The sequence below is a fragment of the Eucyclogobius newberryi genome, unplaced genomic scaffold, assembly GCF_026437365.1.
Source record: "Eucyclogobius newberryi isolate DKJ021-1_F unplaced genomic scaffold, fEucNew1.0.hap1 SCAF_9, whole genome shotgun sequence".
Taxonomy (NCBI): domain Eukaryota; kingdom Metazoa; phylum Chordata; class Actinopteri; order Gobiiformes; family Gobiidae; genus Eucyclogobius; species Eucyclogobius newberryi.
In genome coordinates, this window is record NW_027316532.1 from 33012829 (window position 1) to 33037936 (window position 25108).

Genomic DNA, 25108 nt, shown 5'->3' on the forward strand with positions numbered 1-25108 from the left:
GGCAGCATCGAACTGTGGGGATGTTTTTCAGCAGCAGAACTGGGAGATTAGTCAGGATCAACAGAAAGATGAACGCAGCAGTTACAGAGACATGGAACCTGCTCCAGAGCACTCTGGACTTCAGACAAGACAACGACAAGACACAGCCAGGATAACAAAGGAGTGGCTATAGGACAACTCTAGGAATGTCCTGGAGTGGCCCAGCCAGAGCTCAGACTTGAACCCAATTGAACGTTTCTGGAAAGATCTGAAAATTGCCGTGAACTGATGCTCTTTATCCAGAACCTGATGGAACTTGAAAGGTTCTGCAAAGAAGAATGGGAGAAACTGCTCAAAAATAAATACTTAAACTTGTGAGGCTGTAATGATAGTACACTTTTTTGCATTTGCAAAGAATTCAAACGACCTTTCATGTTGTTTGCGTTTGGGGCAAATCATACAATTAATCAATTTTGGAAGAAGGCTGTGACATGACAAAATGGGGGAAAAGTGAATATTTCCCAGTTGCACTGAGTACATTCCAAATACCCTACCAATTAGCCTACATGAACATAACACCTAAAAGTTAAAGAAAATAAATATTGTTTTTAAATTCTTAGCGCTGATCATAAAGCAGCCACTAGAGGGCCCCAGAGCACATGGTGTTTAGTGCTGTGTGTGTGTGTGTGTGTGTGTGTGTGTGTACATTGTAAAACAGTTGTATCTGTTTGAATTTATAGCAAATACGAGGCTATTTTATAAGAGAGTACTTGGACTTCATGTTCTAGACCTTACATAGACCTGCAGATAGATATATGGTCTTATACAGATTTTAAATATGATTATGTATAGGAGAAAAGCAGTCTTCTTAAACACTCTTGTTTCTGGGTGACGGGTTTATTTATCCTGGTTACATGGAGTGTCCCGCTGTAAACGGAAACCTGCTTCATTGGTGCCATCGTCATGTGACCTGCCATGGCAACGCTCATGAGTGTCATCAGTTCCCCGAGCCGTGAAGAGCGCGAGCCCTCTCTGCTGGAAACTCACAAGTAGACTTCAAACTGCTCCTGCGTGCTTTTGGCTGCAGCCCGAGCTCGTGCTGGAGAGGACTGTGACTGTCAGAGGTGTTCAAAGTCATGAGCCTCAGCCACCTCAACCCAGGGTAAGACGTTCATTCAGATGGTCTATGGAGTCTATGGAGTAGAACCGTAGTTATGGCAACATAGGGCCTGGGTTTCTGAAGCTGTTCTTATGTGGTTTTAATCATTTTATTAATATTCCCTTTAATATGCTTACATGTGGCCTAATGATAGGGTGTGTATTCTGGAAACATTGTGCTAACAACTGTTTGAAAGTGCCTTTAGCAAAGTAATTGTTGTAGCTTAGTATTATCGGTATTATTCAGTGAAAAGAAGTAGATGGACAATTACCAACCTTCATTAGTCCAACAGCCACAACACATATGGTATTATTAACATAATGTGGTAATAGAAAGTCAATAATGAGTTTAGGCCTGTTGAACTCTACACATTAGATTTGACTTAACTAAATGTCCATGGAGGACACAGTCTCTAGTATATTCACAGAAGCAAGACTGTGCATCATACATGATCAGATATATCACAGATATATCCTCTTATGTTCAAATGGCAGCAAAGGCATGTGATGAAAGTGACTAGGGCTGTGCTCAATATATCGATATCATGATATATTGTGACGGACTTCTTGGCAATACGTGCATCGATACTTTTAAACAACATAAAGCCATTCTAAATTGCCAAGTTCTACACTTCTTAACCTACAGACTTATGCATTAGGCTGAATCTGAGGAGCTGAACATGTGACTTAATCATAGGACAGTTGTATTCTGATACTGAGGACAGTTTGAACAGAAAATTCAAATGCATTTTGTTATTCTACTTAATCAAAACATAATAGTCAACTTTTAACACCGGTTTTAAGGGATATTCATGTATCAGGACATGTATCGTATCACGTTCCGAGTATCGGGATTCGTATTGTATTGTGAGGTACTACAGCCCTAAAAAAGACAGTGTGCCATCTCTGTAATTCCTCTGTGAAAGCAGACACTTGTAACAGACCCCATAGTTGTAAGATCCTGTTGTCTGCTGCACAAATGCTTTAGGATACCAAATCTTAGTTGGAAAATAAAGCCACTTTCAGACAAGATGATCCAGAGAGGTCAGGATGACGTTCAATAAACAAACATGGTGTTGTTAGCCAGCTTGGGTGATTAGGAGTTTGATTTGCTGTGGGCTTAATCATTAACTCCATGGAGGCCTGGGTGTTACTTCCTGTGTAATCTGGTCTCTGTAGCCTCATCTCAGCCTACAACAGCCTGACAGATAAACACCTGGCTGGATACTTCAGCAGCTCTCGGATCAGAAGACACCTGCAGAGGGCTGGCCTGGTGAGTCCTGACATAAAACACATTCATCCATTTAGTTTATTCGGTCAAATAAATGGCTTGTTGTCGTTAAGATTACAAGAAGTGGCCGAATTGTTCCTGACAAAGAGTACAGACAGAAGCTCATCCAAAAAGCCCATCAGAGACACGTCCGAGAATGTCTGGCTCAGGCCATTTTCCACAAAGTGTTGGAGATGGAGGTACTGGGGCCCTGCTTTGGCCAGAGCTCTGTGAGTGCAGTTGTGGCCCTCTTTGCATGTTAAATTATGCTTATGTGTCCTCAGCGTCTCCATCAAATAGAGATCAAACGGAAATTGGAGGAGTTTGCTCGAAGGGATAAGGTGCACAAGATCAAGGTACTATTTTTAAAAATCACTGCTCTATTGTCGCTAAATTGATTATAAAATTTATGTCTGGTATATTCAGCCGGTTAGCCCTGATCATGCATGTAGTGTCTTGCCCAAAGATACAATGGAGTTTACTGTACGGCACTTATATTGTAGAGAGTTTGGATAATTCACTGTCTTTTCCTTCCCTCTCTCACTTGATTTCTCATTTGTAAATTTAAATGGGGGAAGACGATCTCAAACAATAAGCATTGCATATAATTTAATATCATTTACATCCTAAGTCTATTGTTTATAGTGTGTCTACAGTTCATACATATTGTTTTTTTATTGGATTCACTTGGCCCATAGGCTTTATTAGACAGGACAGCTTAGTGTGAAATGGGGATGAGAGAAAAGGGAGGACTTGCAGTAAATTGTCAGATTCAAACTCATGACCGGCATATGTGCTGCCGCCTTAACCACTCAACCACCGAACAGCACAGTTTCATATATATTTTAAAAAAAAACATACATGGGTTTCAACGTCCTCTTCTATGCAACATTTTTCACCATTCAAAAGATATAATATTCTGTTTGAAATTGTTAATTGCTATGACAACGGTCCTAATTTATGAATTTCTCAAAATATTGCCATACATAATCATTTCAAAGGCTACAGAAAAACACATTTGTATTATTCATTTTGATCTATTTCCTGGTGCAAATGTATCGAGGAGCATTCGTTCATTGTTTTTTATTCCAGGTGGAACGGTCCAAAAGATACGACGACGACATCATCCGCATCCTCTCGCCTCGGCCGCCCACAGGAGCGCGGGGCCTCAGGAAGCAGCACTCGGGAGCCGAGGGAGAGCACAGCGAGTCCTCTGAGTCTGTGAGTCCAGCACTACGTTTAATGAACACTTTTCCATGGTGTTAGAACAGCTCCTTGATTGAAGTGCAGCATTAATCATAATGTCTCGACCAGGTAAAGAGGAGGGAGGCTTGAAATGTCACCGCATGGTTAAAACAGCTATTATGACGCTGAGAAACCCCAGTTTAAAATGTGACCTTTCAGTAAGAGCGCTTTCCACATCCATTTGTATAATTTAAGAGGTCCTGTGTTCATCATCAGCTACAATAATGTCCCAACTTTTTACAAACGCTAAAATTCACATTTTCATCAACGTTTGACTTGTCCCGACAGGGCATTCGCTTCGTTACAAGTGTCTTTGTGGCACTAATGACCTTGAAAAACATTACACCCTGCTCTGAGGGTGCTTGCCTCTCCACAGACCTGACTCGTCACCACAGGGATGTCCTTACCCTGCCTCACATTCCACAGAATACAATAAAACTGACCTATCTCCAGTTTGGTTTTCACTTTCTGTCTCCATGGAGACCAAGTGGTGTGTCCGTCATTAGTTATTCGTGAATTTAGGTCAACATCTCTATACTTTTATTTTTGTGGTAGTTAGACCTCATTTTAAGAATAAATGTCAAATGAAACAGTAAAAGTTCTTAATAAAAAGTTGGTAATGATATGTGCATTGGCCAATACAGAACCTGTTTGGTTTAGAATGTAATGCAGTGGTTCTCAAACAGCGGGCTGCGTACCACTGGCAGTTTGCGGGCTCCTTCAGGGCGTATGTGGATTCCTCTGCAGTTCAAATATTTGCTCAATAACTTGTATAACAATTGAGTTGTGGCATTTCAGATCTAGTTTAGCCCAAGTTCAGACACGATATAGTTTAGACATGATATAGTTTAGACACGATATAGTTTAGACATGATATAGTTTAGACACAATATAGTTTAGACATGATATAGTTTAGACACGATATAGTTTAGACATGATATAGTTTAGACATGATATAGTTTAGGCCTGGTTTAGTTTAGACCTGGTTTAGATCTGGTGGAACTTGGTAAATATTTTCTTCGGTGGTACTTGATGTAAAGTACTATTTTACATTCATCTGGGCAAAATGAAACACATGTTTTCCTTTGTAATATTGTCCATCGATTACACATAGCAACACAACATGACTTTAAAAACAATATAAATCTGTACATTTTATTAATAGTGAAATTGCTGCTTGCATTATGTTTTTCAACTCAGGCATCAAAACAAAACAAAGCCTGATCCAGCTTTGACCTCAAGTTTGACATTTTTGCAACACAAATTTAGTTTAATAACCTATGCTCTTTATACTTTTACTTTATTATTACCATGTCCCTGTTCCTTTGTTGACTTTGTTGTGTTTGTTTGTGTGTTTCAGCCGGGCTCGTCCCGTCCCAACACTGCGCCTGGAAAGATGCAGCGCCCCGTGCGTTTAAAGCCCCTCCACAGTAACAGCACCACGGCCTCGCACAGACACAGCTCGCCTTACAGACGTCACGCTCCGCCCCACGACAACCAGCGCCCATGCAACGGGACGGTGAGGCCGCGATACTCGAGCCCATTCATTCTTTCACCTCATTCCAGGACAGGATGTGCCCCAGACAAACACATGCTGGTGTTTTAGACGGACATTAATATTTCAGCTTAATTGGGCTTTCTAAATATTTTAAAATGGCTACATAATGATAATGCCATTTCTCTTTGGTAAAGCATTAGTGCAACCATTTAAGTCCATACCAGTTTGAATGATGCAATATTTTTAATTATTTAATTGTTATTATAGAGATTATGTATCCAGACTAAATAAAAACAATATGCAGCAAATAATGTAAATTGCACATGCTATTTTATGAATTTTGACATTTATTTGTGACAATATTAATGTTGGCTGGATGTTTTGTCAACATGTTTTTATTACTTGAAATTTGGCCTTTTTACACACAAATAATGAGTCTATATGACCACGTGTCTTTCCAATTATGACGTTGTTTGGTGAGATAGTCACTGTAGTAAATGATGATCATAGTTTTTAATCTGTCAAGTTGTAGTTTGTGAAGAAAATTTGACAAATAAAAGGAAGTAGCGCTGAGATCTACAACAGAATACCTCTGTGATGTCATCAAAAAAGCGCCATTTCACCAACGATGCGGAGAAAATGTGCACACAACTTAAACCTTATGACAGTTTGAACAGTAATTTTACAAAATAAAGGAGTTGTCAGGTGTAATTGTCAGATTATGATATTGTATGATTTAAATAGATTTTGGCCTTTGTTTACAATCTGGTTGCTAAGTAACGGTTATAGAATGACCTCCATCTATGTCATATTTGCTGGCCATGTCAAACCAGGAAGTACAGTTATAATCAATGAAATTTCCCCATGTGGGACAATAAAGGAATATCTTATCTTATAAACGTCTTGTCTCGAAGTTCTTAGTTGTTTTTGTGACTTTGTGGTTTGTTTGTGCAGTTTGGCAGATTCATGGTCAGATTCATGGTCAGATCATAGCGATACTACATGTTTTTAAGAGATTTTGCCCCTTAGAATGTCTTCAGTCAATTGCAGCCCTATTATCGTGTCCAAGTGACCGAAATGTTTCTGTCCATATGTTTGTCTTTGCTCATTCAACACTGACCTCTTTCAGTTGGACAAAGACGTTCACCGGCGACGCTTGAACTCTATGGAGGTTCGTAATGGGGTTTCGCCTTACTGCCTCCCGGTCATCAACAACTTTGTGACCCCAGTGCCCCCCAGCACCAAGAGGAAAGAGCGACCCGTGAAGCTCAGCACCAGCAGCACCCATCGAGGGCAGAGACTGCGCCCCACCACCGCCTCCAGTGGCGCTGAGGTCAGTGAGGTACAAGCTTTGTTACAGAGCTCCCCCAGCAACAGGACTTTCCACAACAAACTCAGGCACATGTGCACTTGGATTCATCAAAAAAACAATGGATAAACATACTCTTTCATAAGGTTTACTAATGTTTCTGCACTAAAACAGGCCAATGGTTCATGGTCCTTTTAGCTCCCTCTGCTTTTAGCAACGCATTTACGCAATAGAACTTACATCATGAGGAGCATTAAGAGCAAACTATTTAAGCTATTAATGTATGTTTATGTCACATACTGCCTCATATGTAGTATTTTTGCTGCAGGACCCGCCCGTGTTGAGGAGCTCGGTGCCTCAGAGTAAAGTCTGTGTGTACATGGTGTACTTGGGTAAATCTGTGCACGTGTCCCACGACCTGCCCGACATGAGAGACGAGGTCCGAGTGTTTCAGCAGCACTGTGGAGGAGAGAACCTGTGTGTCTATAAGGGCAAACTCAGAGAGGGAGGTCAGTCCCCTGAACCCACACAAACATTTATACATTTATATACGGCTCAATTTTCCCGCACTTACATTTAGGTTTAGGCCATTTTGCCTTGGGGGATGGGCAGGGGAGCATTGGGGGAAAATAAATCAAATTTGTGTTTACTGATTCACACTGTTTAATGTAATAATTGAAATGACATGAGCAAACCTCCGAACCAGAAAATACATGAATGCAATATCCTTGGTACCAGACACAATTTTATATATATATATTTATTTATTTTTCCCTAATTGCAGCTATTCAGTAATCAGTTTTTTTTTTTTTTTTATCATTTTCAGTTTTCAACAAAAAGTTGAAAATGTGCTTTAATGCTTGATAGATTATCTGCACAAGATATATAAATATGACATTCCTGTTTCCCCCCACATCCTCAATATGAAAACAGAGAATACATGCTTGAAACTTAGACTTGACTTTGTTTTCCCCTCAGAGTGTTTCCAGTTCATTTCTCGGCGTCACAGAGGTTTCCCCTTCAGTCTGACCTTCTTTTTAAACGGTCTTCAAGTGGAGAGGCTGAGCTCCTGCTGTGAGTTCAAACACAGGAAGAGCTCCCGGCTCGGGGGTCGACACGGACATTTTGCCTTTTCTGGGATTGAGGCAGCGTCACCATGCTACAAGTAAGACTTCAGTGCTGCCCGGTGGCCGAGTGGTTAAGGCGGCCGCACATATGCCAGGCTCAATGTGTAGCACACTGAATCCCAGCTCTGACAATTTCCTGAATGTCCCACCCCCTCTCTCATCCCCAATACACACTCTGTATCCAGTCTTATGAAGCCTAAGGGCTAAAGAAATGCGTAAAAGCGCTTTATAAGTTTTAAAGGTGATCATAAAACATTGCTCGTTAGCGATGGTATCCAATCATGCGCAATGAAGATGTGCTTTACTTTTATTAGTGGTGTGACTTATTTATTTACTTAGGGAACTGAAACTGATTCATTCTTCTTACGTCTTCTTTGAGACTTTCTTATTTATTTTTAGCTGATCTTATGCATTTCTTTCTGTTCATACTAATCTTTCTTTTTATTGACTTAATTCTGCTCATTTAGATGTATTATAGCTATGGGTTTGGATAAAAAGCCTGTTCCCCCACCAAAAAGAGTGAAGGAGGATGGCTTTAAAGTGGGGATAGTGCCCAGACTAACGGTCACTGCGGGAGCGAACACAGAAGCTACTGAAGACAATCCTGTGTCCCGGTCCGAGTGTGAGAGCAGCCCGACAAAAGACACAGAAACAACAGCAAAGGAGGACAAGGCCCCTGAAGACAGCAAAGCCAAAGACGGTAAACTTTAACATGGAGAGTTAATAACACATTTTGCGACAGCATTTACATGTTTCTGTCAAAAGATTATGAAGAGGACTTTGAAGCTGATGACGAAGGCCCAGTTGAAGAGGAAAAGGAAAAGAAATCGAATTCTCAAAATGAGGAAAAAGAAGAAACGGGGAAAGAAAAAGATGCATCTGACAGTGATGACAGTGGGAAGGACGGTAGGGCATATTCACTAGTTAATTTAATAAAAAGTGCACTACATGGATAGAATAAAAGTTGAGATCCTGCTGTTCAGTGCTCTAATCTTGGTTTGTGTGTTGCAATTAGTGTTCATCTGATTTAGTCTAGATGTCATATATCATCTTAATTGTATGGAAAAAAAAGAGGGTTAGGCGTGGTTATGTTTCACAGACCGCAACGTGTACAGCCATATTTGTAAATGTTTATTTGAATCCAGCATGAGAGTGAGACACACCAACGATAGCCGTGCCAACACTCTGTTATCTATGTTTGCAGATGACAGAAAGTCTCACTCAGAATCCAGCTTTTCAGGCAGCGAGAGTGAGGCAGAGGAGGTCAAAGAGGTCAGAGAGGAAGAAGGAGAAGACAAAGCTGAAGATGCACAGGAGGTGCAGGAGGAAACCCAACATGTGGATGCAGAGGCAGCACGAGCTACTGAGTCTACCGAGGCCAAAGACTGTGAAATACAGGACAGCGCAGGACAAAGCACAGAGATAGAGATCTCTGACACCAGCGCCCCATCGGGGAATGAGACGAGAGCGGCGAGAGACATGCAGTCAACAGCAGAGGGTGAAAGGAGGACAGAGGATGAGCCAGAGAGGGGTGAGTACGGGACAGTGCAGGAGGCAGAGGAGCGCCCCGCTGACTCTCACTTTCCACTATTATAACCAGTAGCACAAAACAGGCCCAAATGGTCTGAACCAGTACATACAATTATAATAGAGGAAAATTATGTGTGTGCACGTGTTTTTGTGGATTGTGGCCTTTTGTCTAAACACTATTTTCAAAGGTAATTTGTTTGAATGATTTCCTGTGCATTTTGAATGTATTAAATAACACATCTTTGCAACAGCCAGAAAATGACAGAAATCCTGTTGCAAATTTGGAAACCGAATAAGTATTTAGATCATCTTTTGCTTCGTGCTACATTTTGTGCCATTCTGTTTTGTTTTAAGTTTGTCATTAAGATATTTTACATTAAATATCTTTGACCTTCCCACTTGAGTTGAGTTTTCTTTTGGTTTCTTGTGTTGTTATTGAATGCGAGTTCTGTTTTTGCTGAAAAATAGACACACTTACCAGTACTTTTATTGTGCTTCTGTTTCCCAAGCCAAATCTGTGCAGGAGAAGTTAGCAGAGGCCATTCTGAAAGAGTCCATCTGCAGCTCTGAACCTGAGCTTAGTGACACCAGCACGGAGACGACAGAAGTGGGCTCAAGCAAATCCACGGAAAAAGAAACGAATGGTAGTACACCCTTTTGTCACAATGAACATGAATGCAATATACTAAAGACTAATGTTTACTTTAGTTGCAGAGCCAGAAACTACGAGACAACCAGAAATGAACGAAGAAGAAAAGAAAATTGAAGTAACATTGGTGCAAGAAGAAGTTAAACTTGAGGATGAAACAACAAAAGAGCCGGAGCAAATTGCCGAAGTTTTCACGGCACAAAATGACAACGTTACAGACAAGACGGCATCAGAAGCGGGCAAGGATGAGGACACCGGAGAGAAGGGGGCATCAGAGGAGATAATGGAGGAAGTAAAGTGTTCACCTCTTCAAGACGAACCGAGCAAGGAAGCAGAGAAAGCTGTAGAGGAGAGCGAGCAGGAAGCACAAAGTGTTCAAAAGGAGCATGACTCAGCCGAGGCCGACAATACAGAACCGCTGACCGTCACCGGAACATTGGAGGGGAAAGCTGAGGCCTCAGACACACAAGAGGCCAACAACGCTGAAGTGGCCCCGGCAACAGACGCTCAGACAAACCACGAGCGGCAGGACGCAGTGGAAAATACAGAGCTGGAGAGTGACGTCATTGCAAAAGATGGGATTATGCGTCAGGATGATAATGAGACTGAAAATGCAGGAGTGACGGATGAAGTTGAGGAAGATAAAGAAGAGAAAGAGTCTGATTTGAAGGAGGTTGATAAAGATAAAACACAAGAAGTGGGTGATTCCGAAAGTATGGGAGAGAATAAAATAGACAACACAAATGAGGACGTAGTAGTGGACGAAGCAGGAACAAATTCAAACACAGACGGACAAGACAAGGTTAAAGGAGCGAAGAGTGAGAGGGACGATTTGGAAAACTGTAAACCAGAAAGTGAACCATCAAAGGAAGAAAATATGGCAGAATATAAAGACGTGGTGACAGATTTGACCGCAGGAGATCAGAAAGGAGAGGACAACAAAGCTCCAAGTGAGGAAGGCGCAAGTGACACGCATAAGGAAGAAATTGAGAATGCAGAAGCTGGTGACGGTCAAAACAGAGACACGAGCAAAGAGAAATGTGTTGGTGAGGATGTGAAAAACGAAGAGGAGGTTGAACAGCTAGAGTGTGGAGTTAGAACTGATGCAAACAAGAAACTGAATGAATCTGAAAATCAAGAAAAGGCCATTCAAAAAGAAGAGGAGGAACAAGAGACGACTGCAAAATTGACAGAGGAAAACGGCCCAAATGAGGATAACGCAAGTGACAAACCTAAGAAAGAGGTAGAAAATACAGAAACTAGTGACATCCAAAACGGAGAGGGAAGCACAGAGAAATGTGTTGATGAAGATGTAAAGAACACTGCGCCAAACAAAGAGGAGGTTCGACAAACAGAAAGCGAAGTTGGAAACGACGCGGACAAGAAACTGGACGAATCAGACCAACACGAAAGCTCAATTGAAAAAGAGGAGGAGGAACAAGAAACAAAGAGGGTAAAATTGACAGAGGAAAATGCAAAATCCGACGAGGGAGTAACAGAAGAGGCCCTAAAAGAGATCGTCAACAGTGCCCCAGCGAGCGATGAACTCGAAAAAGACCACAAAAACATCGATAATGACGTCGAAGCGAGTGAGGTGGACGCAGAAAACGGTGAAGCGTCACTTGTCGCAGAGCCAAAGGAGACGGACGAAGACGAGCAAAAGCGAGCGACAACTGAAAACACGACGCAGGAGGAGGGTGATGGCGTTAGTCAAGCGGAACACAATGAAAAACAAGAGAAAACGCAATTAGAACAGGAGAATGACAACAGTGGGAATGATCTCAACGGCGAGGCAAGTATTCCCTCAAATCAAGAGGAAATCGCTCAGCTTGCAAACAAAGATTTAGATACAACAGAGAACAACAACAGTTTGGAGCCGGCACAATCCAATCCTGACAAACCCACAGGTGAACAAGTGTCTGCTGTGGATGTCTTTGCAGGGGAGGGAGAAAATGGTGATACAGAAGAAGCAAGTAAGGCGTCAGAGGAGGGAGCGAGTGTCCTCTTAAAACCACACGACAAGTCCTCTTCAGATGAACCAAACGAGCAAAAGGAACAGAAAGGGAGCCCGGAAGGATTGACGACAGCCGACAGCACCGATCTGGTCAACAACTGGGTCACCATGCATCAGACGTCCAAGTACTTTGAGACTTTTGTGGAGCCTTTGGAGGGAATAAGGGACATGAAGTCTGAAACGTCAAACGCACAGTCCAGTGAAAGTCCAGTGAAAGTGGTGACGGATGGAGAGGACGGTGACGGCACGGAAAACACGGCCAAAGAGGAAACGTCTGATCAGGGTAGTGACCAATCCAAACAAGATGCAGGGACCAAAGACGTGGCACAAGCAGAAGAGTGTGAGGCGTCGCAAGTAGCAGATGTTGCTACTTGTGACGCTGAGGGGAATGTTAAAGGATCGGTTATTGAAGACTGTCTGAGGTCTGTTGAGGACAAAATCGAGCACTCGACGTCAGCGGAAGAAATAAACGATGATAGTTTGGCACAGCTTAACAACAATCTCACCAGGATGAGCATTGCAAGTAGTGGCCTGTCCGTCACCGTCGGGAAACACGAAACAGCGTCTGAAAGTCTGAATGAGGAGAAACAAAGTGACCGTGGGCAAGAAGTGACTATGGTACCGAAAGCAGAAGAGCGTCCAGAATATTCAGACCCTTTAAAAGCGACGGAACACAGGGAGAACGGCGAAAACAAGGAGGCGACGGCAATGACAGATTTGACTGCGTTACAGTCGGACAGCAGGAGTCAACTGGGGTCTAATAAGATTCAAACCAGCAGCGTCGGGGAAGATAAGAGAGAGGTTATGGGCGAGACGAACACTGTGAGTAAAGAACATCAGAGCAGCTTCAGCGTGGACGACCCGGTGTTTGGAAACAGCTCGTTTCCTTTAGTGACGGCCTCAAAAGCGGAGAGCGGACATTAAAGATGGTTTTAACTGACATGCTGCAGGCGTTTACAAAGTGAGACTGAATGACATGGTGGCCTTAAATCCTTTGGACTTCCTGTGGTGGCGTTATGATAATTGCTTAATCACCGACATAATGAGTTGTGAATGCTGCTGGTTTGGACAAGATCATCTCGTCCTATTGTTGATCACAAAGGGGAATAGTCTATGTAAGGGATAGAGTAGAGCTGTCTATTACCTGTAAACAGATCCTGCCTCTTGTGCTCACAAATGTATCAATAATTCATCCCTGTGAGACTCCCACAGCTGCTTTTGTCCAGTCGCACTTTGTACTGACTTTTTTATTGACACATTTATTGCACAAAAGCACAATATTTTGACGTTCATCTTTGTAAAGCGGCACGTTGCGTGACAATGATATATCAAATGCATTTCCATTTATTTATGACTAAACGGCTGGCATCAGATGTCGAGTCAGTCTGTTTACTGCTGCTAACACTAATGTTACCTCTAAATGTTTTCCTCATAGTATCAAAGTGAATAAGCTCAAGCGTAGACAATATTTATTTATTTATTTATTTCATAACTGAAGATTCAATGTTGTGTCATTTAGCAATAAAAAGAAGTTATAAATATCACTTTGTGTTTTCTACTTTGTTACAAATGATACATAGACTATTCATTCTGCAAGAGCACTACATTATGAGTTCAGACAATGAAGCGCGTGATTACAAAGGACTTAAGCCTAAACTTAATGATTAACAATTTCAGATCCATTGGAATTCGTCTTTCTAGATCTTCCACTTTGTGCTTAAATGAGTACTTTGCACTGCATCCTCTGCAAACATCAGTCAGTGCACACACAAATAGTCCAGCTACAAAAAAAAAAAGTATATGTATAAAAGTATTAGCAAAAATGTCATTTGTAGTTTAGTTGCTGTCCTCAAAGCTGCCGTTGCTGCTGAAGTGTGAGGAGAAACGCATGGTGCTCATGGGATCAGACACATAACCTACAACATAAACCAAACAGGGACATCGCTAACACATTACACAGAAGAGGTTAAAAGTGCACTGTGCAAGGTCTTCATGGAGATGTTATTGCTTAAAATGTTCCACAGTATGATGTTAAACTTATCTATCTCCATGGAGACAAGCAGGTGAAGCCATATACATATAGTGAACAGTCATAAAAACACCTGTTATAGAACAAAATACAAGATGGATAAGTGTAATGCTTTAAAATAAGGTTCCTTAGTAATAACCCTTTTAATCCAAGTTAATTGTTTATGCATCATGACCTAATATTAGGGAAAGATGGATGAAATTATCTTATCTCATTAAGGGGAGACACTGCAGGTGAATAGGACAAATATCTTACATTTAGAGTCATCGATTTGAAACGTCTTCTGTAGTTTACGTGAGCATTTAACACTCAAACATGTTTTTTGTTACTGGCTTATCAAAATGTATAAAAAAGTACTAAAAGTCAACAATAAATGCTATGAAATGTTTTACACGTGCATAAACAAACAGATAGTGCTCATTCATGCATTATAGTTTATGAAGGAACCTTATTTTAAAGCGTTTAATGCCATACTGTTTAACATTCCAGGCAAAGCAATAACATCGCCATGGAAACAGGCATGTGGCAGACGCTGCACAAGAAAGGTTACACAGTGCACCTTTAAAGATAACGTATTGTGGGACCAACCATTTCGGTCGATTGGAGAGAACTGCATGCTTCTCCTCAGCTCCTCCAGTGAAAGTCCTCCTGACGCCCGTCTCTGCTCACTGCACAAAAACAACACTATGCTTTATTCAACGGAAAGACAATACAAGCCGAAAGACATACTGTGGTTCTTTGACATGCAGGAAGCACGATGGAGGGCGATAGAGTGTAATATGAGCTCCTCTGGGCGACTCTCACTTTCTCTGCTGGGGTAAACATGATTCAATATTCATGACTGCTTTGATGAGCAGGCCACAATATCTGCAGCCCCCAAATGAGCTTTTTGTCATTTTTCTGATTGATTGAATTTTAAAATGTTGCTTCTCTTTAATACAGCCCATGCCATCATCCTATAGGTCAGTGATTGACCCCACAACGCACTCCGACACCTACAAAGAAGTTCATATTCAAGAATCAATCGTAACAATTTGTTCACCACATTAACCTTTTTAAAGACATATTGTGTTTTTTTTCCCAGGTACTTCACTTTGAATTAGAACATAAGTACCGGTATATAATCGATATATAGTACATAATAGATTGTGTCGTCTTACTTCCTTCCAGTTAGTCTCATGACCCAGCAGCTTATTAAGGTTTTGGCTGATGCACCATCATGGACGCTTTGCACTGTGATGATTAAGGATTTGGCTTTTAATGGATATTATTAGATGTTCAATTCCTAAAGCTAAAACGACCTAATATTATGACATGGGACAATTCACTTCCTGTTCAGAACTTCAGAGCATCATTTTATCATTTTTATTTATTTTTAAAACAGCTAGACAACTTTTCATAACTTTTTTTGTAATACTCAGAGTCATAATGTTTAAAGAATGTCAAGTAAGCACAGGGATGTGGGCGGAGATCGGGGGCAGGTGAAAACTGAATTTTCATGAGCTCTTAAGTCTCCAATTCAGGACAATACAGGATTACTCAAACATGCATTAAGTCTATAAGTTAATGATGAGGGAACACCGTTACTGCCTGGTGAAAACCTTATAAAAGTACATGTTATGTCCCCTATAACTCTCCAAATAGATGTTTTATACAGTTTTAGAGATGTTCTGATCCAGTTTGGAGCATGGAAAAACTAAACATTTCCGTCACTATAAAGGGGCCACTTTCATAAGGTTATGCTAATCTGTATGTACAACTTATGAGCATCTCGCCTTTGACAAATCTGATGAACAACAGCACAGGTGGACTCAAGTGTGGCTCCTTGACCTTCTGTGTCCAAGGTTGGCCTGGAGTGCTCTTACCTCTGAGACCAGAAGGCATATGCGCGCGTGTTAAGAGCGTACTCCAGCTCAAAACGAGAGCGCAGCGCTGCCACGTGGCTCCGCCCAGGACCACCTCGAGCACCTAGACAGTCTGAGGACGAGGAGGGGGACAGGGAGCCGCTGCTGTTACTGGAGGCAGGCGACATCAGCTGGAGACAACATCAAAGGCAATCACAACAGTATGACGTCAAAAATAATATCAACAGTTTTATTGAAAGCCATCCCAATCTGGCTGTGATGAAAGTGAATTCTGTAAACTGTACATGAAATATATATTTTCTGTTGGTTTGAATTGGATGAGACGATAAATACAAACAAAAAGACCATGGACTTAACTACTACATTATAAAATAGTATAGTGAACATACTGTGATTATATTAACTTGAGGTTACAGTTGCATGGTAATAAACATAATAACTTAATATACCTCAATGTTGGAAAGACATTCTTCCAGGTTTGATACTACTTCAGAGAAGTCAGGTCTGTCCTGAAAACAAAACAGAAGAGTTACACACAGGTGTGCCCTGTCCGGCTGTGGTCAGTTCATCCACACAAGAGAAAAAGGCTTCAAAAGCAGCTCTTAGATCTGGTCTCTCACTGCACAACTACAGAGAGAGGCCACGGCCACAACGCTTTCAGAAAATAATCACTTTTATTCATCCCCAAGGGGAAAATGTCTTCATTGCTGTAGGGTACAGTAGGTAAGTTAGCTTTGCATCATACATGACATCCAACAACAGTGGTCTAGGTATGAAACACACACATCTGGTCTCAACATACTGGTCACTGCTTGGGAAGGGAAAAAGACTGAAAGTGGTCCACAGAAGACAACAGGTGATGCCCGTGGGAAAATAGGCACGACACATTTGCTTTAACTACTGGAGAAGTGATAAACTAGTCAAAACAAATATGACAATAACAGAAATGTTGTATTATTTGCCTGAAATGTGGTTGTGGGTGTTTACATTGAAATAATCCCATGTGAAACACTTATCAGCATGTCACCCAACACAGAACAAACACAAGTGAGAAAGTGAAAGGCTATTGGAGCATGGAAAAGGAGTATTTCCCCGGGAGGCCATTTTGAGATAAGTGAAGAGGGAGCTGGCAAAAGGGAGCGTACCGAAGAGCTGCATTACCACGCTCCACCAACGTGCCCCGACTCTTAATTAGGCTGAGGCTACATTCCTGCTCAATTATGAGCTGTTTATGCACCGGCAGCAGCGATGCATTATCAGGGAAAATTACTGTTCCTTTTTTCCCCCGGACCCACACGACGACTCAACTTTTAAACCAATTTGTCTCTAGAATATTTTGTTCAAGACATTTAAAAAAAGGTTATGATCAATGTAATTTCTTTTTACCTCTGGGCAGGAGTTCCAGCCTCTCATCAGAAGAGCAGAGATGGGTTTGGGGATGGAGTAACCGACAGGAGGCCGTATGTGATGGTAGGCCATGTCTGCAGCCGCTGCAGCTACACACAGACACACAGTTACACACAGTAACACACAATAACAATCAGTAACACACAGTTACACACAGTAACACACAGCTACACACAGTAACACACAGTAACAATCAGTAACACACAGACTCACACACTAACACACAGCTACACACGGTAACACACAGTAACACACAGCTACACACAGTAACACACAGTAACACAAAGTAACACACAATAACAATCAGTAACACACAGTTAGACACAGTAACACACGGTAACACAACGTAACACACAATAACAATCAATAACACACAGCTACACACAGTAACACACGGTAACACAGTAACACACAGCTACACACAGTAACACACAGCTACATACAGCTACACACAGTAACACACAGTAACACACAGCTACACACAGTAACACACAGCTACACACAGCAACACACAGTAACACACAGCTACACACAGCTATACACAGTAACACACGGTAACACAGTTACACACAGCTACACACAGCTACACACAGTAACACACAGCTACACACAGCTACACACAGTAACACACAGTAACACACAGTAACACACAGCTACACACAGTAACACACAGCTACACACAGTAACACACAGAAACACACAGTAACACACAGCTACACACAGTAACACCCAGAAACACACAGTAACACACAGCTACACACAGTAACACACAGAAACACACAGTAACACACAGAAACACACAGCTACACACAGAAACACACAGCTACACACAGTAACACACAGCTACACACAGTAACACACAGCTACACACAGAAACACACAGCTACACACAGTAACACACAGTAACACACAGAAACACACAGTAACACACAGAAACACACAGCTACACACAGTAACACACAGAAACACACAGCTACACACAGTAACACACAGAAACACACAGCTACACACAGTAACACACAGCTACACACAGTAACACACAGCTACACACAGTAACACATAGCTACACACAGTAACACACAGCTACACACAGCTACACACAGCAACACACAGTAACACACAGAAACACACAGCTACACACAGTAACACACAGCTACACACAGTAACACACAGAAACACACAGCTACACACAGTAACACACAGCTACACACAGTAACACACAGCTACACACAGTAACACACAGAAACACACAGCTACACACAGTAACACACAGCTACACACAGTAACACACAGTAACACACAGCTACACACAGTAACACACAGTAACACACAGAAACACACAGCTACACACAGTAACACACAGCTACACACAGTAACACACAGCTACACACAGTAACACACAGCTACACACAGCTACACACAGTAACACACAGTAACACACAGTAACACACAGAAACACACAGCTACACACAGCTACACACAGTAACACACAGCTACACACAGCTACACACAGTAACACACAGCTACACACAGTAACACACAGAAACACACAGTAACACACAGAAACACACAGCTACACACAGCTACACACAGTAACACACAGCTACACACAGCTACACACAGTAACACACAGCTACACACAGTAACACACAGAAACACACAGTAACACATAAAACCAGGTGTGTACTCATCAGGTGCTGGTAAAGAGGTTATAACAACATGCTGGGCTGATAAGGTTTTTGTTCAATACAATTGTAAGCACAGTAAAAAAGCGATGCATAATCCGTAAATTGCAACATTAAATCAAATGAAAAATAAAATATGTCACCAGGTTTCAAATGTGCAAAGGGGATTTCTCCGGTGAGCAGCTCCCACAGACAGAGGGCGTAGCTGAACATGTCTGCTTTCACTGAGTACCGGGTGCACTGTGTGAACACCTCAGGAGCCATCCAGCGCAGATTCTGCAGAGACACACGTTTATTGTCTTCTGATACACAGGAATCCAAATATTGATCTAGGATGTTAAGCAAATAAATCAAAGGCCACAAACGCTCACACAATAAAGCCCAATTACTGCTTAAAACACTGTGTCCCAGCAAGGGCAAGTGGTTTCTTACAACAGCCAGCTCCCAAGAGGCACACTTAGCACAAAACTGCAGTCCAAGCACTCTGCATACAGATGATTCAGCTGGAAATCTGCTTCATGGCAGGTTTTTAGCCTGTGGATAATTGATGTCAGGTGTGTGCAGAGACAACAAATAACACAACATCACTGCCATTACGGAGGAGACACTAGTATATGTACACTATACAGACCCATGTAGAGTACAAGGCTGGTAAATGATGTAGTAAATGAACACTACTGACCCCTGGCTGCTTGGTCATGTTGTCCTCATCCACAGACTTAAGGAACCGAGATTCTGCAGTAAAATGGCATAATGGTTTTTATGTACTCATACACATTCCCACTTTCAGCACTTATAATTTGACTACAGATATTGCCTGTAATTTGTAGTGTTTACTCTATCACACAGGATTTCACAGTATTTATTCTGATGCATTTGAGAGGTCGAGTTTGTCCTCTTATTGAAAACAATGCTAAACATTAATACATGTAAACGACTTTGGTTGTGGTAATACAAATGAAAACAACGTGAAACAAATGAATCTAGTCTCACCACCAAAGTCTGCCACCACAGCATGTCCGTCCTCATAGAGCAGAATATTGTGACTGAAAGCAGACAAACATCAATATCATCAGTGATTTCTGGGCCCATGCAGCTCTGTGGAGAAGCCCACCTGTTGAGGTCCCGGTGGATAATGGGCTGGGTGAGGTTGTGCAGATACTCCATGCCCTTGGCCACATCGATGGCGATGATGAGCTTGGACTGCAGGTCTATGAGTCTGTCCATTGACACATCATTAAAACAGCAGCCACTTAGAGCCAGATCAATGGCTCCTGCCAATCACACACAGCACTTAACACAGATCAATAGGGCAGTCTATAAAGACTACACCTGAGCTCAGTTAGTCCAACACTCCATCTGGATCAACGGTAGTATCAGGGCCAGTGATTGGCGAGGAGGCCTCCAAGGTGGATAATGAGCTGAAAAAACCACTGCTCTGGACCAACGCACACTTGTCCGACACTAAATAACTCATTAAGTTGTTTGAAATCAGCCTGTAAACATTTAGTCTCTGTCCTGGGAATCATATGAAAATGATAATACCATTTACAACTGTTACGGAACTAAATTAAATTAACTCACTCCCAAACAATCAATCAATTAAACAAACAAACAAACAAATAAAAATACATGTTTATGTGTAGTAATGTGTTAAAACAAAACTAATTATTCACACTCTGGACCTGAACATCAACCCAATACTGACAGGAAACAGCATGAACAGGATGATGTTTGTTATAAAGACAAACAGAAGCACTGACCTCTTCTGTTCATGCAGCAGGGAGAAGAGCGAGCCTCCAGAAATGTACTGAGTGACAATAGCAAACTGACTGGGGTCGTCCAGACAAGCTCCCACAAAGTGAATGATGCAGGGATGGTTGAGGCGGCACAGGATGGAGACCTCTCTGCAGAACATGTCCACATCGGATTTAGAGCAGTATGTGTTGGCTTTATACCTGCACAGGGGCAAAAACTACATGTTGATGTAATCCTAAACAAAAAAAATACACTTTTTCTAAAATGGGAAAATACCGTTTGATAGCAACAATTTTGTTTCTGCATTTGCCTTTGTAAACCCTTCCAAATGAACCTAGAAAGACAGAAATTAATTTGAATAACTATGATATGGTCTGGAGTGGAAGTAGGCTGGTGGTAAGTTGGAGAACTATAATTCACCTGATCCAATTATTTCATTAAACTCCAAATCAGAAAGTTGTAAGTGGAAATGAGAAGGAAGGGTGGCTCTGAGCAGGAGAACTTCTGCCTTCTCTGTGAAAAAAAAACACAGTAATATGAGGGAAAACGGCAGAGCAGCAAGAGTTATATCATATTTTTATAATTATAATATATAGCTTTTTTATAATTTACTCATAAATCTAACAATAAGACACAGCGTGTACAAGAGGGGGGGAAATATGGCAAAAATATCACAATTACTCAAACTTTTGATTTATTTATGAATGCAAACTTCCATTCCTTAAAGAGAGAACAAACACAATCTGCTCTTCTAATTCAGAATATGATGAGAGTCTGACAGGAAAGTGGCAATAGAAGAGCTAAAGCCAGATGAAAACACTGTATATCTGCCCATACAAAAGCTGTCGTCACAGGCTTTCTAGAAATGACATTTAACTGTGCCAGCGAAAGAGAAAAAGACAAAGATGTGTAGAGATGTGTCTGTTCTCGTGGCAACAGAGTGTTATTATGTGATCGAACCGTGAAAGTGTGCGAGAGCTGCAGTGCTACCTTTAGTCATGCTTTTGATCTTTCCCAGAGGAGAAGGCACAGACACGTAAGATCCATCTGGAGGGGAGAGAATGTCACCACTTTACACAGTCTTTACACGCACGGAGGAGACTTTGGTGAACTCCAGTAGTTTAAAATGCTTCTGCACAGTCCTTAAACAACCTGGACTAATCATTAGCATAACAGAAATCACACTTTGTTGCTCTATATAGTGTCATAAAGGTAAAAGCAACTATACTGTGAAGACTAAATAGGAAATATAGCTAATAACATGACAAAAAAGTGGAAATTAGTGATACAAACAAATGAAATGTATGGGAAAAACACTGAATTCATAGTTTGATTTAGTTTGAGTGCTTATTTATAAACTGAATTATGCAACAATATGGTGACTCACCCCCTCCTGGCTGGGAGTACTCATTACACGGGGAATCGTCCGGTCGCTTGTAATGTTTTAGCAGAGTCACAATAGCATCATGACCTAATATTAGGGAAAGATAGATAAAATAAAGTTCTCTCATCTTATTAAGGGGAGACACTGCAGGTGAATAGGACAAATATCTTACATTTAGAGTCATTGATTTGATGTCTTCTGTAGTATACGTGAATAAATAAAGGGGAAAAGTATACGTATTGGTCAAAATTTTATACATTTTATGACATAATAGCTATAAATACAATGGTGTGGATTTTGGATGCCGTATTTATATTTGAGTAAATTCAATCTTCAAATTGTATTAGAGTTAAAACTTTTTCTGCCCACATGGGAGGAAAATGCAAAAGTTCCAATTTCTCATTTTATTTATTTATTATGTATTACTTATTTTTTTTATGCATTAAAGTGGATTAAAGGCAATAATAGAACATTCATAGCTTCAGATTGGGCAGTTTTGTTGTTTCCATTTTTAAGTTTGTATGTAGAGATAGAAAACAGAAAAAATAGTTTTACCTGCAGTGTTTCACCTTAAGAAATAAATCAAACACAAATAAAAATGAAATAGAAATAATAGGATATATACCTTTTTCATAAGCCCACATGAGGCAGGTCTGCTCATCCTTCTCTCCACTGGATCTACTGGGGTCACAGGCCACCAGGTTCATGTCGGCCCCGTTGTCCAGGAGGAACTGCACCAGGCGCATGTGTCCATGAAAGCAGGCGCTGTGCAGTGCTGGAGAGTGGATGGAGAATATGAATACAATCCTAATACAACTATTGGTTTGTGAATACCTGTGTGTCCGTCCCGGCCTTGGTGGTTGATGCTCATGGCATTTTGATTCAACAGAAACTTCACCATCTCCAGGTCTTTTCCGTACGTACATGCACTGTTCATGAATTGGTAACGTCAATATGAGTTGTTACTGGTTAAATACAAGTTAATATTTAAGTTGCCTGTGAAGTGCTGTCTCGCTGAAGATGTTCTCCTTAGGAATGCTCTCTGTGCCAGAAAGCTGGACAAGCTCCTTCACGGCTGCAAACTTTCCATTGTAGCATGCCCTGAAGAACAACATTGTATGCTGCTTAATCTGAACTCCTTTTCAGTCATTAACAACTCAAAAACCACCAATAAATCTTTTACAAGTGTAATGGAGTGTCCCCATAAATGTTGACAGAGTGAGGCTGCACATCAAAGCCGTCCTGCAGGAGGAACTGCACGATCTCGTGATGACCAAATCTGGCACAGAAGTGAAGAGGAACGTGATCCTCGTTGTCCTGGGCATTCACTAAGAGGAGAAAAGAAAAGACTCATTTACGGCTAAAAGTATTTTTTTCTACTTCTCATTTTCAAGTAATCTCTGTAGCGTTAAGTCCCACCATTGGCCTTGCTTTCTTCTGACATTAGAAGTTTGCAGATGCTGAGACAGCCCTTTGCTGCTGCCAGATGCAGTGGCCGGTCTCCCACTTCACCAGAGACATTCACATCAGCACTGAACTTCAACAGCAGTTTTGACACCTAAAACACAAAAATAAACTTTTGTATCTTACAATCACAAACATGAATACAACCAGAACAAACATCTTACTGGCTCATGACCATTGTATGCAGCGATATGAAGTGGGGTGAAAAACACAGCATCTTGGACATTCACAAATGCTCCATGTTGTAGGAGTATATCGGCCACCTATACAAGGAGAAAACACATGTTATAAATAGATAAAGCACATAAATGACTTTGCAGACCCTACCTCAAGATTCCCAGCTAATGTTGCCACATGCAGAGCAGTGAGGGCCCCATAGCCCACCTGTTGAACCTCTGAGCCTCCATGGAGCAGCGCCGTCAACAATTCAGCATTATCCTGAGGAGTGCAAACTAATTGTAAAAGGTTTGTCTTTTTGTATTGGATAACTACCAGATAGGTCTCACAAAAGTTCAATGTTCACTAGTCATGTTGGCTTTGTGTGTACTTGCACACCACCATGTGGTAAAACATCAGAAAGCCCCTCTGTTTTTAACATAAAAAAACACACAAAGTATTATAACCTTGTAAGCCGCTAAGTGAAGAGCAGTGAAGCCATTTTTAGACAGTCGTGAAGGACGCAGGCCTTTGAGGATCAGGGTCCGAATATGACCTGTGTTTCCTGTGCACAGAAATGTGTCAAATCAACATACTTTCTTTCAAATTACAACTTTATGGTACAAAAATTATTGTATAAAAAAAAAAAAAAATCAAACGTGAATTGTGGATCAGAATTGGTGCCTTTTGTAATGATCTTTGAAGATAATCAAAGGCTAGAGTTATTGGCCCTGCTCTAATCCTCTCACTGCCACATGTTATTATTAGACTGTGGTGGTCACACATACCTCCACAGACACAGCAGAGATGGAGCAGCGACAGTCCCTTGTCTGTTCGGTAGTTCAAGTTCACCTTCTGAAACGCCTCATCGGAGCTGGGAGACGAAATAACATCCTTGTATTGTGACATATATTAAACATTAACATGAAGGCATTTTAGGATTAAATGTAAAAGAAAAGTCATCACCTAAAAGCAAGGTTGAGATCTGCTATCTGAGACTCTTGTAGCTGGAAATCATCCTCCAACCGCTCAACGATAACAGCATATGATTCACACACCTTCTTCTTCCACTCGTCTGTACACATAACACTTACTCACTACTTTACATACATTTACATGCACTTCTATATATTTCAACATGGTAAATAAATTTAAGTAACTTTGTAAATAAAACTGAGCTATTTAAGTCAAACCTCCATTGGTGCTGGGGAGAAAGCCTCAGTAAAGTGTCAACAGTCAAAGCTTTACCTGTACATGTCTGAGAAGGTCTTGATTTATAATTTCCCATTGATACAGCGTCGTCCGTCTGTGTGGCCTGTAGTTTGGACAACTACAGTAAAGTGGTAATGTAATCTGTCACAAGTCCACAATTGCCCTGGGGCAGATAAAGGACAGGGAGCTAAAAATAAAACCCCTTTGAATGGAATGTCTAACAACAATGACAACTGATCTGCCTTCATATGTGGACATCAGAGATAATAGTTCATATGTTTAAAATGTATGGATAAAAAGGCAGGGGATTGTGATTTGGAGGAAATCTAAAAAGTTATATTTCATAATATAAAATAGATATATATCTAG

General features: G+C 41.2%; 2 protein-coding genes across 2 annotated transcripts; one reads left to right on the plus strand and one right to left on the minus strand.

The window, feature by feature from the left end:
- Window positions 1-1097: 1097 nt before the first annotated feature.
- Window positions 1098-12703, plus strand: erich3 (glutamate-rich 3). Its single transcript, XM_072438076.1, has 14 exons — window positions 1098-1141; window positions 2317-2410; window positions 2482-2607; window positions 2692-2763; window positions 3500-3628; window positions 5013-5171; window positions 6280-6483; window positions 6788-6968; window positions 7438-7624; window positions 8054-8286; window positions 8352-8492; window positions 8791-9117; window positions 9626-9760; window positions 9831-12703. Exons 1-14 carry the CDS (start codon window positions 1116-1118, stop codon window positions 12701-12703), a joined length of 4887 nt encoding a protein of 1628 aa, XP_072294177.1. The 5' UTR covers window positions 1098-1115.
- A 556-nt stretch (window positions 12704-13259) lies between these two features.
- On the minus strand, window positions 13260-24914 carry tnni3k (TNNI3 interacting kinase). The gene is made up of 25 exons (XM_072439399.1): window positions 24776-24914; window positions 24494-24602; window positions 24316-24401; window positions 23995-24092; window positions 23699-23809; window positions 23536-23634; window positions 23327-23465; window positions 23091-23235; window positions 22904-23008; window positions 22742-22836; window positions 22533-22682; window positions 21911-21994; window positions 21514-21570; window positions 20944-21036; window positions 20800-20857; window positions 20529-20723; window positions 19880-19984; window positions 19759-19811; window positions 19448-19500; window positions 18909-19041; window positions 17060-17169; window positions 16123-16182; window positions 15674-15843; window positions 14397-14476; window positions 13260-13695 (listed from the first exon to the last, which is right to left on the minus strand). The coding sequence occupies exons 1-25, from the start codon at window positions 24813-24815 to the stop codon at window positions 13616-13618; spliced, it is 2508 nt and encodes an 835-aa protein (XP_072295500.1). The 5' UTR covers window positions 24816-24914; the 3' UTR covers window positions 13260-13615.
- Window positions 24915-25108: the final 194 nt, after the last annotated feature.